We start from the raw sequence: 15,253 nt of genomic DNA on the forward strand, positions 1-15,253 counted from the left end.
TGGTGGCTCATTTTGCAAGTGTTGGAACTAAGTCTTAAATAGTTTAAATTAGTAGCTCATATGGTGGGGAGTGGTCAACCATGACAGTCAAATCCAAGGCAATGGCTTCCAAATTCTACGGCTGTAACCTATTCACCAAGCCGCCTCCCAAATGACCCAAATATAGGCCAATGGAGTTGGTGGGTGTTTTCAGAATGTTATAATAAGATTCATTCATCTCACTCAGTCTACTCAAAAACTATGTACTGAGTTTCTGCTGCAGCCAATTATTATTGGATTGGGTACTAGAGAAACAATCTGAATACAATCTCCGGGAGCCTCTTGATGAAGACAGCTACATACACATGCCATTATATCACCGTCGGTGGAGGCTGCGCCGTTCAGAATGAGTGATGAATGGGCTGCAGTGTACTTGAGGCTGCCTCGAGAATTCTGAGCGGGCTTCTGGAGGAGGTAATGATGCTCTAAGTGCCTGCAGTTAGCTTGGCGAGGAATAGTCCGTGTGCAGAGCTGGGCGGGCAATTAGTACTCATTCATTCATTCTCTAAGCCTCTGTGAGCATCTGCTAAGGGCCAGGTGCCTGCCTTGGGGGCCAGAGAAACTGCAGAGGATAAAGAGGGATCTGCCATCATGGAGGAGGCTCTTTTGAAGGTCAGGTGGCCCATATAGTACCCAAGTCAGAAGTGGTTCTTCTGGGGTCATTGGTGTAAAAGAGAAAGGCCTGGTCTTCCCTCATGGTGGCCTCTGAAGCTGTGACCCTTAAGAAATGAGAGTGTCAGTCAGACCTGCTGGTGAAGGGAGAGGTTTGTAGAAGCCTCTGGCAGGGTCACAAGGAGGGGATTCGATGAGCTAAGGGAGCATCCAAGATATACAGCAGCAGGTAAGAGGCTGGTGATCAGGAAAGAGGCGAGGAGGAAGCAAGCAGTGGGTGCCTTTAGACTTTGCGGGTCAAGGAAGGACTTTGTCTTATTTTCTGCTGACTGGGATGAACAGCTAGCTAACAGTTGCTCCTGGCGGAGTGGACTTTGTTGATGTAAACAAAAGAAGATTATTACTGGGAGTAAGAGAGATAAATGCAGCCGCTCATAAAAGCAGAATGCTATAATCTGTGTGAGGAATCTAAGCAAATGAAAGGCATACAACTAGGCGGAAACCAACACTGATTACACACACTTGGGAGGACTAAAAGCTTGATTCTATAGGGGGAAGGCAGACTGACAGGAAACAGCAAGTCCTGACGCAAGAATGGAGGGCAGGACATATAGAGCGCTCTCTGGGTCAAATGTAATAAAGATTAGAAGACTCATGGGACGCAGAGAGGATCTACGTACCATATACATGATATATAAATATGCAAGTTGTTAGAAAACATTATAATGAAAAATGAGCCAAGGATTCTATCAGATAGGTGAACCCCAAGGGGAAGCATTTAAATGATTAAGGAAAAGTGAAGGGTTATATCATGCTGTGTGTCTACAATACCAACTGAGGCAGGGAAATCAAGAGTTCTAAGCCTGCCTGGGCTTCATAGAAAGACTCAGTCTCCAAAAAATAAAAAAAAAAGAATGAGAGGAAATGGAAGAGGAGGAGGAGGCAGAAGAGGAAGAGGAAGAGGAGGAGGAAAGGGAGGGAGGAGGAAGAAAGGGACAAAGGGGACAGGCAGAATAAAGAAAAGCAAAGGAGACTTAGTGAGCAAGATTGCTTTGGACAGTAAGTGTGGAGACTCCAGTTTAAATCCACAGCACTCGGTAAGAATCCAGGCACGGCCATGCATGAGTTTGTAACCACAGCACCACAGGATGTGGAGAGAGGAAGAGCACTGGGGCTTGCTGGCCTCCAACCTAGCTACAGGTTCAGAGAGACACCCTGTCTCAGAGGAATGAAGTGGGAGGTAGGAAACAGGATGCTGATGTCTGCTTTCCTCTGCACGTGTTCATGGGCATGTACAATTGCATACAAACACCATATAACATGTGTACGTGAGTGTGAGCACACACACGCACACACACACGCACACACGTGCACACACACTCAAAGGGAGACAATGAGATGTAGATTCTGAATCCATCAAGCTGGCAAATCCATCTACGTAAGAAAATCCACCATCAGTGCCGGCGAAGATGCCTTGAGATGGGCATTTGTAGACATGGCGACAAGAATGTAATTGGCACACACATTCTGGAAGATATTTTTGGAAATCTTGAGGCTAAGCTTCAGGGATGTTTATCCTGTTTGATCCAGTAACCCAAATGTTTGAAGGTTTGACATAGAGAAGTCATCTAAAAACAAAGTCTAAAAACCAAAAAAAAAAAAAAATCCCTTCTTGTTGGGCAGTGGTGGAGCACGCAATCCCAGCACTTGGGAGGCAGAGGCAGGTGGATCTCTGAGTTCAAAGCCATCTGGGTTTACAGACTGAATTTTCCAGGCCAGCCAGGGCTCCACAGGGAAAGACTATTTCGGAAAAACAAACAAACAAACAAACAAACAAACAAGCAAAACAACAACAACAGACACCTTCTCACCCAGTTCTCTGGGGTTGCTTAGCTTTGTAGGAAATTGTATTAACCAGAGCCCCAGGGCACGGAGGACCATGTGGTTTTTCTAACCCCGCCCCCAGATGAGAAAGGGCGCCTGGTTGAGAGAGCCCTGGCATCATCAGCATTTCTGGCTGCAGCAAGCCGCCCTGGGTTATAAAATTCTCAACTCTCCGACGTCCATTTAATATCTGGGAGACTTCCAAATAAGCCCCACTTTCACCCCTCTCTAGCCACGCCCAACAGTGCCCTCTGCAGAGGTTGGTCAGACAGCCCGTGTTTACAGTACCCCAGCGGACAGCAAAGCTGGGTGCAGTGACTGCATAAACGGGCATCCATGTTGGGCCTCTGGCCATGGAAACTCATTTTCCACTGCACTGCCTGGCATCCAGTCACCAGACCAGGTCCGGGTTGTGTTTATAAACGGGATTAAGAAAAGAAAAGATCCAGAAGTGATTTAGGTGGCTGACAGTAGCACGGTTTAGTAAACTCTAGGATAACCATACACTGGGACGACGGGCATCCTTTTAAAATGCAGTTTATGAACAGTTTCAGTACCTTGGGGGGAAAAAAAAACACCCTCGTGTTGTGTTTACTGAATTGTTACAAAGGAAAACCAAGAAATGACCTAAATGGCCGTACTCAGAGGAGTGACTGAATACACTGAGATACACCCATGCCAGGCAATATTATACATTGATATAAAAAAATAAGTTAGATCTGTAGCTACTGACCCGAAAGGTGTCCCGAACGTACTGTTATGTTAGCGAGCAAGTTGCAGAGAAATGAGCTAAACTGCAATCTCATTTTAAAAACAAAACCATAAAATGCTCTCCCAGAATGTGTCCATATGCTTGCCCGAGAGAAGAGGAGGTAGGGGCAGCGGGTTGCCAGCCTGGATGCTTACTTGTCTAACTCTGGTCGGTGCTCGAGAGAGGGAATACAGGGTGCCCTTCTAGCGCTAAGGGAGCGAGGCTGTAAATCAACGTATTTACGCCTGTGCATCTATGTGTGTTATAAGTCGACATTGCTTTTTTGTAATCGAAGGTTGAAGAATGATTTACTACAGAACCTTCCAACGGATGTGTATGGTATTTTCTAAACAGTTTTAACTGTGCATGGAAAAAATGAGAAAATGAGACTATTAATAGCTATTGCCTCTGAAGGAATGTGAGGCTCCAATTACTCCATCCTTTTAAACCTGGCCTGTGTTTTTCAAGTGCTCCACAAAGAGCAGGATGTGTGTCACTATTTCACATACGGTGGCCTTGCACCCTCTTGCCAGCTGGTCCCGTGTCTGCCTGGTATGGGCTAGCCTCTGCTCACCTTGCTCAGCCCCTCCTGCTAGCCTTTGCTATAATTGATCTTCTCGGCGGATGCTGATTGGATGTGCTGGAGCCAGGACTGAGCTCTCATGCTACACAGTCTTATTTCCAGCGGGACCATTTAGATATGAAACTTAGAGACCTCCTCCAAGACCCTCGTCGTAGTCTCTCGGTGACATCCTTTACTTCCTGTCACTGTCTTCTCTAAGATCTGCTCTCTGGGTCCCCTCCTTTGTTGTCTCTGCCTCCACCTCTTTCACCCTTATTGTCCCATGACATGGGTAGTGTTTTCAGGGTCCATTCGGGGTCCATGTTCTGGGATGCTCTGCTTCTCTCTTTACAGCACGAAAGATTATTGTCTTAGGGTTTTACTGCTGTGAAAAGACACCATGACCAAGGCAACTCTTAGAAGGGCAATGTTTAATTGGGGCTGGCTTACAGGTTCAGTGGTTCAGTCCATTATCATCAAGGCAGGGGCATGGCAGCATCTAGGCAGGCATGGTGCAGTAGGAGCTGAGAGCTCTTTATTTGAAAACACTGGCTTCCAGGCAGCTAGGATGAAGGTCTTAATATCCATGCCTGCCGAGACATGCGTCCTCCAACAAGGCCACACCTACTTCCCAAAGGTCACACCTCCTAATAGTGCTACTCCCTGGGCCAAGCATATGCCAACCACCGCAATCATTCCCAGATTCCAAGTCAGTGTCTCCAGGTTTGGGCAGCCATCCCCAGTAGTAGAGATGGTGGCGCTGTTGGTATCAATGGTTGTACTAGACATGAATGAGGTCAGATATTAAGACTCTGAGGGGCCTATATGTCAGAAACACTCTCTGCACTCCTAAAGGGGTTCAGTTACAATGCTGCTTCCGTGGCTGGGTAGAGGCTCTATCTGGTCCATGACCTAGGCCACTGAGGCTTATCACAGGATGGACGCAGTGGAACGAACCAATCAGTGAGTTGATGTAGTGACATCACTGGGCTTCTGCCAGACTTTTAAGGTCATGAGATGGAGCAATTTTGGTGCCTGTAGTAGAAAGGGGTGCTCAGGGCGTGGTGCCTGGGCCCTTCGGAAAGCTGAGGCATGGAAGCTCTACTTCTTTATTCTTGTGGATGCTATCTGGTTTCTCTTCAGTCGTGAACTTGTTTCTACCTTGTCCAGTGCTCATGTCTAGTGTTCATTCTATTCACTGTTATTGGAAAGCAGGACTCATGCTTTCTGTAATAAAGGTATTACTCTTCAACCTAATGTGTGTATGCCTTTTACATACACACACACACATACATACACACAAACTCACACACATAAACACTGTCACACACACACATACACATACACACACATTCACATAAACATGCTCATACAATTCACCTTCACCAACTCACACACATACATACTCACACACACACACTTATACACGTACACACACTCACATACACACTTGCATAAAACCGTCAATCTTACAATATCTTTAAGAAAACTAGAAAACCACAGATACTCATTTATTTCTATTGTCTCTGATAACGTTATAACATGGATTTTTTTAAAGCACTTTGTTAATCTTTTATTCTATATGGAATTTACTTTGATATATGATCTGAAGATAATTATTTCCTGAAATAGCAATGTTTTTTTGGTTTTGTTGATTAAAAAACCTCCTTTATCTCAGTTTTGTCTCTCTCACTTTCTTTCTTTCCTTCCTTCCTTTCTTCCTTCCTTCCTTCCTTCCTTCTTTTCTTGTAGTGCTACCTCATGCTGTATCTGATCACTGACACCCTTCCTCCAGTTTCCACATGCCATTCATGATACAATTTATTATTCTTTATTATGAAAATACTAAATTTTCTACCCTTTAAAAGACAACACATTGTCCAAATAACCCATTTTTCAAGTTAAATTTAGGTATCATTTTCCCAGAGTTAAAACATGTCCTTGGGCTTTTGACGAGCATTACATCAGGCGGATAAATTAGCTTTTCAATAACTTTTTGAGAGGTTAATATTATAAATTAACCTTTCAGTAGTTAGGCTTTTCCACTCAAGACTCCATCATTTCTCTCCAATTATCCTGATTTTTAAAAAAAAATCCCTCTGTACAACTTCTTTCCAGAAAGTACTTACATGTTTTTCTCCCTCCCTCTCTCCCATCTTCTCTCCCTCCCTTCCGCCATTTTTCCCTCCCTCCCTCTACTTCTTCCTCCCTCCCTCCCTCTATCCATGCCTCACTTTGACCCTCCCTTCATCTCTCTCTCCCTCCCACCCACCCTCTCTCTCACCTATCCTTCCTCCCTCCCTCCCTCCAACCTTCCTTCCCCTCCCCCTCCCTCCCCCCATCTTTCTCTCTCCCCGTCACTCCCTCCTTTTGTTTCATGACACTGCGGGTGGAACACGAGGACTTCGCCCGTGTTACGTGAGCCCCACATCACGAGCTACTTCCAAGAACCTGCCTACACACTTGCCCCAAGTTTATTTCTGTGTACACCACATAGCTTGTAGTTGCCGATGAGAGGAACTCTAGCCTGCTTTCATCTGTGAACTGGCGTCGACGAACCTTATTGACTTTTGCATGGTTTGCATTGGGTTACTTTGCTGAAATTCCTTCTTAGTCCTAATAGCTTTATGATCGATTCCTTTGGGCTTCCTGGGCACATTAACATACCGTCTGCCAGCCTTCTCTTTGCATCTCCCTTTCTCATTTCTTTCTCGGGTGTTGCATGCTGAGTTTTTCCAGTCAGGCACGTGGTCCTCGGGAGGATACTGACATCCCTCTCTGTTTTTTGAGTCCTATCAGATGCTTCACCTACAGTACAGGGGCTGATGAATGGAAGGCAGTGTTCTGCTTCCTTCTGAATGCTTATTTTAATCAGAATTACATGCCTAATTTTATTAAATGCCTCTTTAGCATTTATCCAGAAGCCCTTAACTTTCCCACCCTTAATGGAATACTTTGTATTAAGAGATTTCTTAATATTAAAGTCATTTAGAGATTAAGCGTCCTTCGTCAGCTAATCCCTAAAGTGGTTTTAAAAAATTAGCGCTGAGTCAACTTATCAGCGCCATCATAGAGGAAGTGGCTCGACTATCTGAAGTCCCAACACCGAGTCACGGTAGTTAAGGCTCCATTCTTTAATTCCTCTCTGCTCTAATTCAGCCTCTGTAAGGGGAGATATTAACAGTGTCCATCCAATGTCACTATTGTGAATACCATAAGGGCAGAGGTCTTAGAGTTGTCTAAACAACCATTGCCTGAATATAAAATCCTACTAGGTGATGGAGAACTGACTGTGTGCCTGCCTGCCACTGAGAATGCAGGAGGTAAAGATCTCCACCCACATGGTTCCCGTTCTTATATTCATATCTTCAAATGTCCATATGGATGCATGGAAGTATGCCAGCTTCACCTCTGTTTGCCAGTAGTGAGAAAATGTAGATGCACAGGACTGAGGGGACACTTTGGATGGTAAGCAGGAGTACAGGCAGGGAGGGATTCCAAAGCATCAAACCATGTAGAGACCCCCGTAGACATGAGTTTTCTTTCCTTGTTGATGAGCAGGGAGGAGCCACTGGATGTTGGAGGCCGTGGTGATGGGGGTGACTGAGTCCTGGTTCTGTCTTGAAAGGGTGCCTCTGAATGAAAAGGGCCAGAGTATGTGACTGAGAGTCGGGAGTCCAAGGAAGAGCTTGGTATAGGAAGGTGGGAGTGAGATAGATAGAGACACTGGCCACCGGGCTGTGAAGAGAAAAAAGTCACTTCCAGTCTTATTTAGACTTTGTGGTGGGGTCACCATCCCATCCCCAAAGTGAAGGAGTAGCAGGTGTGGGAAGAGTGGGTATTCATTCCAAATTAAGTCTGGAGCCCAGAGATAGCAACTGGCTCGCACTGTGCAGTTGTACACCATCAGTGCACTAATGGGAAGTCCTCTGGGCTAGACAGAGACAAGAGACTCCACCATTGAACCTGGAAAGGAAGCAGAGCCATCAGATGAGAGGAAGAGGGTACAGTGGTATGAGAGGAAACCACAGTGTGGCTGCTTTTAGTAAGGTTCAACTCTAGCAGCAGCATCAACAGCACGGGAGATCCAACTAGAAACACTACCTCGCCAAACCCTCCTACCCTGACTCACTATCCATCTGAAGCTCTCTTTGAGCCAGATACAGCTGGCAAGCACAGGGTGTAGCCTGAGCTGCAGCAGCTAGTAGTGTGAGGGTCTCAAAGAGGTCAGTTAGCAAGAAGATAGGTGGCATACGCCCAGCACATCTGGTCTCTGATCTTGCCGTACCTGTTCTCAGGTAGACATGTAGGGACAGTAAGGCAGAACTGTTGAGCATAGAGAAGGATCAAGAGGCAGGCTGTGCTTCCAGTCGATCTGGCTGTGAAGGAGAGGAGAGAGTTGGGCTTCAGAAGGAGTGGTGTGGGGTTGTTTTTATGAAAGGTAGAGTCTGGAATGTATTTGAACTGAAAAGACCCCAGTGGTGAGGAAACAGCAGGGCATGTACAAGACATATCCTTAAAGGGCCAGGAAGTGTATGACTACAATAATCCCATTTAGGCGGAGGAGGAAGAATGGCAGTGTGAGGCAGATGCATTGGTAGCTTACATTCTCTAGTGAGGGGAGGGGGATGAGGCCATCAGCTGAGACTAGGGAAGCTGTAGGCAACAGAGGAGGTTTGAGATGGTCCCCTGGCTTGGTTGAAAGGTCTATAATGCAGTCTGGTTGCGGTTGTGTCTGACTTTAAGCTATCTGCATTAGCTTTCCTCCTATAGAGCTGTCCTGATGCTCCAATATAACTGAAAACAATGTGCCACACAGGGATAGGCTGGGTGCCAATCCCAGGGCAGCCCATAGGAAGCCCTCAGTAAAATGATGGTTCTTTAACATTGTACTTCCGCCTCCTGGAAACTCCTGGGAGGTTCTAGTGGCCTCACTGAACTTTTCCCTTTCCCTCTTCCAGGCCAGAACTGCACATTTCATCTTCAGGGTCCCAATGGCACAGTGGAGAGCCCCGGGTTCCCTTACGGCTACCCCAATTATGCCAACTGCACATGGACCATCACCGCGGAGGACCAGCACAGGATCCAGCTCGTGTTCCAGTCCTTCGCCCTAGAAGAGGACTTTGATGTCCTATCAGTGTTTGATGGCCCACCGCAGGCAGAGAACCTTCGAACAAGGTACCATTCTCCCCTCTCCTCCCTGTTGCAAGCAGCTGGGCCTGAGCCAAGCTTGGTGAACAGAGGGATTCTGCTTTATTACTTAAGTTTACATCAACCTGTATTAACTACACATAATAATGCATAGAATGTATTTTGATCATAAGCGCTCTTTTGTCCCTCTCCTGCTCTCATTGACTCTTTTATACTGACTCCTTGCAATTTGTCTTCTACATTTATTTCTCACGTCTCTTTATATGTGTATGAACCAAAGAATTAAACTAGGGTTACTTAGTAGAGCCTAGGCAAAGGCCTTCTTTAAAGAAGTATGAGCACCTTAACAGTGCCTGAAGACAATGCATCTTTCTCACCTCCAGCAATTTAACTTCCTGAAATCCTCAGGAAGGGGCAGGGCCTCTTAAACCCCTTCCCTCCCTGAATGTGGATGGATCCAGTCTTATGGGGGCCATTGACTTCCTTTCTATGGGGCCCTCCCTCAACACCTCTGCTTGCTTGCTGTTGCTTTTATAACAAGGTTTTGCTATGCAGCTCAGTAGCTCAAACTTGTAATCCCCCCTGTCCCCACCTCGGTCTCCTGAGCGCTAGGGTTACGGCAGACCTCCCTCACCGTGCCTACCTCCTCGGTTTTCTTTAAGGCTCCCGATTCCTCCCTCCTACATTGTTGCAATATGATTGGCAGGGCTGTGTCAGACACTTGGGAAAACTGGGTAGAAAACAGAAGTTATAGAGAATTCCTAGTCTTTTCATTGACATTGCTTTGCCTGGCTTACGTATATCTTTGTCTGTCTGTCTGCCTGTTGGGTATACCCTCCACAGACAGAGAAAATGCTCATAGTTTCACCTGGCCCCGAGTCATGTGGGGCTGACGATTGTAAGCGATGGGTGGTGCTGTCACTCAGCATGGGTCTGGAACCATGGAGACGTTCTGAAATAGCCCTTGCATTTGGACACCTTGATTGTGGGGATAGATTGAGACTCTGAGCTGGCTCTAATCCTCTCTAAGTTTGTCATGTCCAATGGAAGCTCAAACCAGAGAGAGAGGATGAGATGGCTAAGAGCTATGCCGCTGCGTTGCCTCCCAAGACAAGGAGGTTGCAGAGGAGATTGTTGTAGAACGCCACCCTCAGTGGGAATGGCAGACTTCTGGGCAGTTAGTTCCACCACAAAAGCTCTCTGATTCGGTGACCTGGAGGCCGGCTACGCACCCATCATTAGATATGTTAGCTCAACTTTCTCACTTAAGCCTCCAAGCTTGTCAGAGACCTAACGGGTTCCTGGTTCATCAGCCAAATTCTGGGGTGTTTAGGGCGTCTGTCTCAGGCTTACTCTCTAAGCTAGCTCGCGGGTGTTTCTGCACACCTCATGTGCAGGGTGGCTCCCCCAGCCAGTGAGTCTGGGAAGCCTGCAGCAGAGTTAGGGTAGTGCCTTCCAGGCATGACAGGGCTGATCTGTCTTCCTATGATATTGCATACAGTGAGGCATACAGGTGATACTTAATGAAACCTTGTTAAAAGGACTAAAGTCCTCATTCATTCATTCATTCATTCATTCATCCATTCAATAAATATTCTGGGAATATTTGTTTCACACTAGTTCTGTCCCAAGTGCTGGGGGCAACCCAACAGCCAGCAGATGGAAGTCACTGTCACCATGGAGTTCACATGCTAATGTGAAGACAGGCATGAGCTATCTCAGTGGCCGGCGTACAGGCAAAGCAGTGCCAGGGTAGCTGGTGGGACTGGATTTTGGAGGGAGGGCCACTGAAAGGGACACGTGACAGCTTCCTGTGTGGACATCTAGGGAATGTTTCCAGGCCACAGGCATGGGTGGCATTGGGGCTTTAGGGAGGGTGTTCCTTCTAAGTGCAACCCACCCTGAGGAGCGTCATCTGGTTATGTGGTGGCTCCATGGGTAGGTTACCCCTGCTAATGGTGGGCTTCCCACCATGTCACATTCATGCTATTCATTTCAGAAGAAGCCAGAGTCAGGCAGCATCCACTAGGAGGAAGAGCTGGAAGGATGCCTCTGCCGCTGAGCTCCCTTGGCTGCATGGGAGCTCACACATTGGTGCAATCCAGCAGGAAAAATGAGCCCAGAGAACAAGGGAGTGTGCCATCCTGGGAGGGGACGGTTGGTACTTCTGGCGGGGGTTCTTCTGAACCTTCACATTAGAGCTTACTAGTTGCCCCAGGTTTTCTCATTCATGAATCAGTTGTCATGTTTGTGTGTGTAGAGGAAGTCAGCCATTGTCACAGAATGGCCCAAGACTGTGTGCATCTGTCTTCATGGCTCCCGGGCATACCTCTCCTTCTTTGTGTATTCCTATGTTCTTTCCATCCCCTCATTCTTGACAGACATTTTCCTATTTTATTGGTCTTTTAAACCCCCCAGTGCTGGGGCCATCAATTTTATTCTTTCTCCATTATCCAACATATTGATTTCTACTTTTATCTTTCTCCATTCTTTTCTCCCACTTACCTTAGGCTGACGTTGCTCTTTGTGGGGGTTTCACGAATTGAATTAGTCCCATTATTTCTTGTTTGATAATAAAAGCATTAAGAGGCATTTTTCCCCTAAGTGCAACTCTGACCATATCCTGTAAATTTTGACGGGTAGTTGTTATTTCAGAAAGAGTTTCTAATTGCAGTTTTGTTCTTGCTTTGACTCTGGAGGCTTCTCCTCAGAATTTCAAGTATTATCTGTTTATTCTCTTAAAACGTATGATCTGCTTTTATTGCATTATGATTGGATTATGCCTCTCGACGTTAGGCGATTGTTGATTTTCCCTCTTCCCTTTAAGACCATATTTTATAAATGTTCTATGAGTATTGGAAAAAATCAAATATTTTTGCATCGAAGGATGAAAATTCATGTTATTAATCCTCTGGGATTTTTCCAATTTCTTATTTATTGTTTAATTGATATTCATCGAGGTAAGCAGGGGACTGCTCTCAGGCTCGCAGAGCTGTCATTACTGCAATTTATAAGTTTTAAAACACATCCCGTGTTTTGATGTGGGATCCACTGCCTAGACATAATTTTTTTTACATCGTCATGCATGCAGAATGGTGTGTGTGTGTGTGTGTGTGTGTGTGTGTGTGTGTGTGTGTGTGTGTGTTAAACACGCATGCATGTGGGTAGCCCTGCGTGCAGAAAGGTCAGAGGAAGACGTCAGACATCTCACTCTGTTGTTCCCTGTCTGTCTCATTTGAGCTGGCGTGTCTCACTGAACCTGGAACTCGATGGCGGGCAGCCAAAACGAGCCCCAGAGACCTCCCTGTCTCCACGCCCCCATAGCACTGAGGTCATAGGCTTGTGCATAGCCATCAAACTCAAACGCGGGTCCTCAGGATCTCACAGAAACTGCTCTTACTTAGCCAGTGAGCTGTCTCGCTAGCCCAAGCCTTTTTAAAATGAGTTATAGTCATTATTTTTAAGTGTGTGTGTTTCTGTGTGTGTGTGTGTGTGTGTGTGTGTGTGTGTGTGCACGCACTCGTGCCTGCCTGCCTGCTTGCATGCATGTAAGTTGAGTGAAGGTCCTCACAGAGGCCAGGAGAGGGCATTTGATTCCCTGGAGTTGGGGTTACAGGCAGATGTGAGTGGCCTGAAATGGGTCGCCGAAAACTGAACTTGGACCTCTGCAAGCCACTGAACCATTTCCCCAGCTCCCGGTAAATGTTTTTAAACATTGAGTCTTCACTGTGATTTTTTTTAATTTTCCCTGATATAAAAATTACCTTCCTTATCTAATGATTTCTTTCGCCTTTAATTTTACCCAGATACTAATATTGCCATCCCACCCCACCTTTTTTTTTTAGGATTGCATCTATCTATTTTAATATGTCAATGACATTGTTTAGGGATGACTCTTATCCTTAAAACGTCACCGGGTTTTTAAGCGGTCCTAGCAGGACTGCATTCTTTAACAGCAGAGCTTGGTCCACTCCCCTTCAGGCTGTTTTGCTCACCCCTGATGTTTGATACCTTCTATTTTTAAGCTTTCTTGATGTCGCTTCTTTTCTCCTGTCTTCAAGTACAAGACTTCTTCACTTTACCCCCCATGACTTTCGCCCTGCTTGCGGTTGAAGTGACTTCCTTAAAGCATATTTTAAAGCTGCATCTCTCTGTCAACATCCTGATAACCTTTCCAGCAATGGAGCCTGAGTGGCTGGGCAGGCGTCTTCTGGAGGGAGTCTTGAGTCCCACAGAACTCTTTGTCTTTGTCTCCAAAGTTGACGTATCTCTTTCACACCTCGGGTCACAGGTGGCTTGGCGTCCCACCATAGCCTTGACGCTCCGTCTTGAATGGGACAACTAGCAGGTTTTTACCATCTTGATGCCATTGTGAATGGGATTGATTTTCCTGATTTCATTTTTGCTAATCCGTAGAAATGCAGTTGACCTCACTGTATTGATCTGTGCTCTGTAACCTTACTGAATTCTCCTCTGCCCACGGTCCTGTGCGCATCTCCGAGTGAGAGCAATTTGACTAACGCCTTTCTAGTTTGGATAGCCCTGCCTTCTGTTCGCACAGAAGTACTGGCCGGAAGCTCCGGTACAAGACTGTACAAAGGTGGGCGTGGCACCGTGTCCAAGTGACGGAGAGGAAGTATGTCGTTTCCCACTGTGAGTTACGATATGAGAGATGCACACAGGAGGATGCCAGGCCAGGTGATAGCCAGGACCAGAGCAATAGAGAGAGGAGATGGGGTGGATTTTTACGTTGTGAGAAATAGTTATCTCAAGGGTCACAAGCATCTTCCTGGGGACTTGGAGGGAATAGAAAGCCACAGAGGATGATTCAGCAGTGTTTAGCTCAGACACAGAAAACGGTTCCTATGAGCCCGTAGTAAACTCCAGTCCACAGGAAGATGGGCAGTGCATACATGCATGTTCCATGCACATGCATATCCTACATCATGAATAGGCATATCATGTGTATTATGTAATGAACCGTGGACATGCATTCGGTGTTTGCAATATGTAGTACACGTACATCTGAGACGTGTGTGATATTGATGTGCAAAGTGTGTGTACAAGGCAATGTGTCCTACTCTCTGGCTAGGACATGGCTGACCAGCATGTTTTTGCACAGATGTTGTTCTTCATGTACTAAACAGGTGAGTAGTCTCTTCAGTATCATCCTGTGAGACATCACAGTAAGAGGTGTGTGTTTGCGTGTGCCTACGCAAACACATATCCACACATACTTGCAGGTGTATATTGCAGGGCTAGGGATTGCTAAGCAAGCATTCCGCCCCACCCTCTGCTTCTCATTTCCAGCCTCTAATCTCTATTTTTATTAATGCCATGATGTCATGCAAGTCTGACTTTGCTGAGCCTTATCTGTGAAGTGGAGGTGACTGTCTCATCTCCCAGGGCTGACATGTGAGCTTTCTGCCACGGGTCCCTGCATGCTCTGGAAATGTTGTCTGCATCCTTCCTGTTCTCCAGTGCCTCAGCCTAAGAGCTCAGGCATTTCTGGAAGGCTTTGGCCCTGTCCTAACGCCTTATCTGTGCCTTCTGGTCAGAACCCTCTCCTCAGGGAACCAAAGGCATTGTATGAATACACAGAGAAAGGACCATGCTCAGGGAGAGGTTGATCATTATGCACACGACGCAGGCGTATAATGTGCGCTAGGCAATGCAACGAGTTTATGCATGCAACATGGATGTAGAACACGTAGCCTGCATACATTTACCACGAGCACATATGTGATATAGCGTTAGGCATGTGCAGTGTATTGCATATCTGCCTAGTGTATATGTGTGCCGTGTGTGTGAAGTGTGTGTGCAAGGTATCATGTGTGTGCTGTGTGTGCATGGAATGGATCAATGTGTTCTGGACGCCATAATTTTCCTCTTTCCCTTCCTCTCCCACCCTGAGGGTGGACTGGAGCCAAGAGGCCTGCAGCAGCCTTCTTTCCACCTGCAGTCCTTGCAGGCCTCTGTATTTATTGCCTACACCTTAGCATCCAGGCACTTGGCAGTGACTGCTCTCAGTGCATTCCTAATGCTCCCCTCTCTCCTCATCCCTCCAGCATCCTGATCATCGTAACCGTTATGCTTGCTCAACAGTCAATGCCCAACCCTCAAACCCCACCTTTCTGCCATTTCTCCCTCCCGGGGTGGGTTATGAGCTTCGATTTAACCCCCACTGGAACCTAAGTGCTTTGGGTAGAGACAAGCCTCTTGCCAGATTTTGCTGTGTCAGAGCCACGCAGAGA

At 46.4% G+C, this 15,253-nt stretch overlaps 1 protein-coding gene across 7 annotated transcripts in view; it reads left to right on the plus strand.

Moving 5' to 3' along the window:
- Csmd2 (CUB and Sushi multiple domains 2) overlaps positions 1-15,253 on the plus strand; it is a 569,993-nt gene that overhangs the window by 63,878 nt on the left and 490,862 nt on the right. For all 7 annotated transcript variants that reach the window (XR_010066645.1, XR_010066640.1, XR_010066641.1 and 4 more), the window contains exon 2: positions 8,810-9,026. Coding sequence is in view for 1 of the 7 variants with exons in the window: in XM_063288624.1 (XP_063144694.1) it covers positions 8,810-9,026 (217 nt within the window). In the remaining 6 variants the exon portion in view is untranslated. The remainder of the gene's footprint in view (positions 1-8,809; positions 9,027-15,253) is intronic.

Source organism: Rattus norvegicus, chromosome 5 (genome assembly GCF_036323735.1).
Source record: "Rattus norvegicus strain BN/NHsdMcwi chromosome 5, GRCr8, whole genome shotgun sequence".
NCBI classification, from domain to species: domain Eukaryota; kingdom Metazoa; phylum Chordata; class Mammalia; order Rodentia; family Muridae; genus Rattus; species Rattus norvegicus.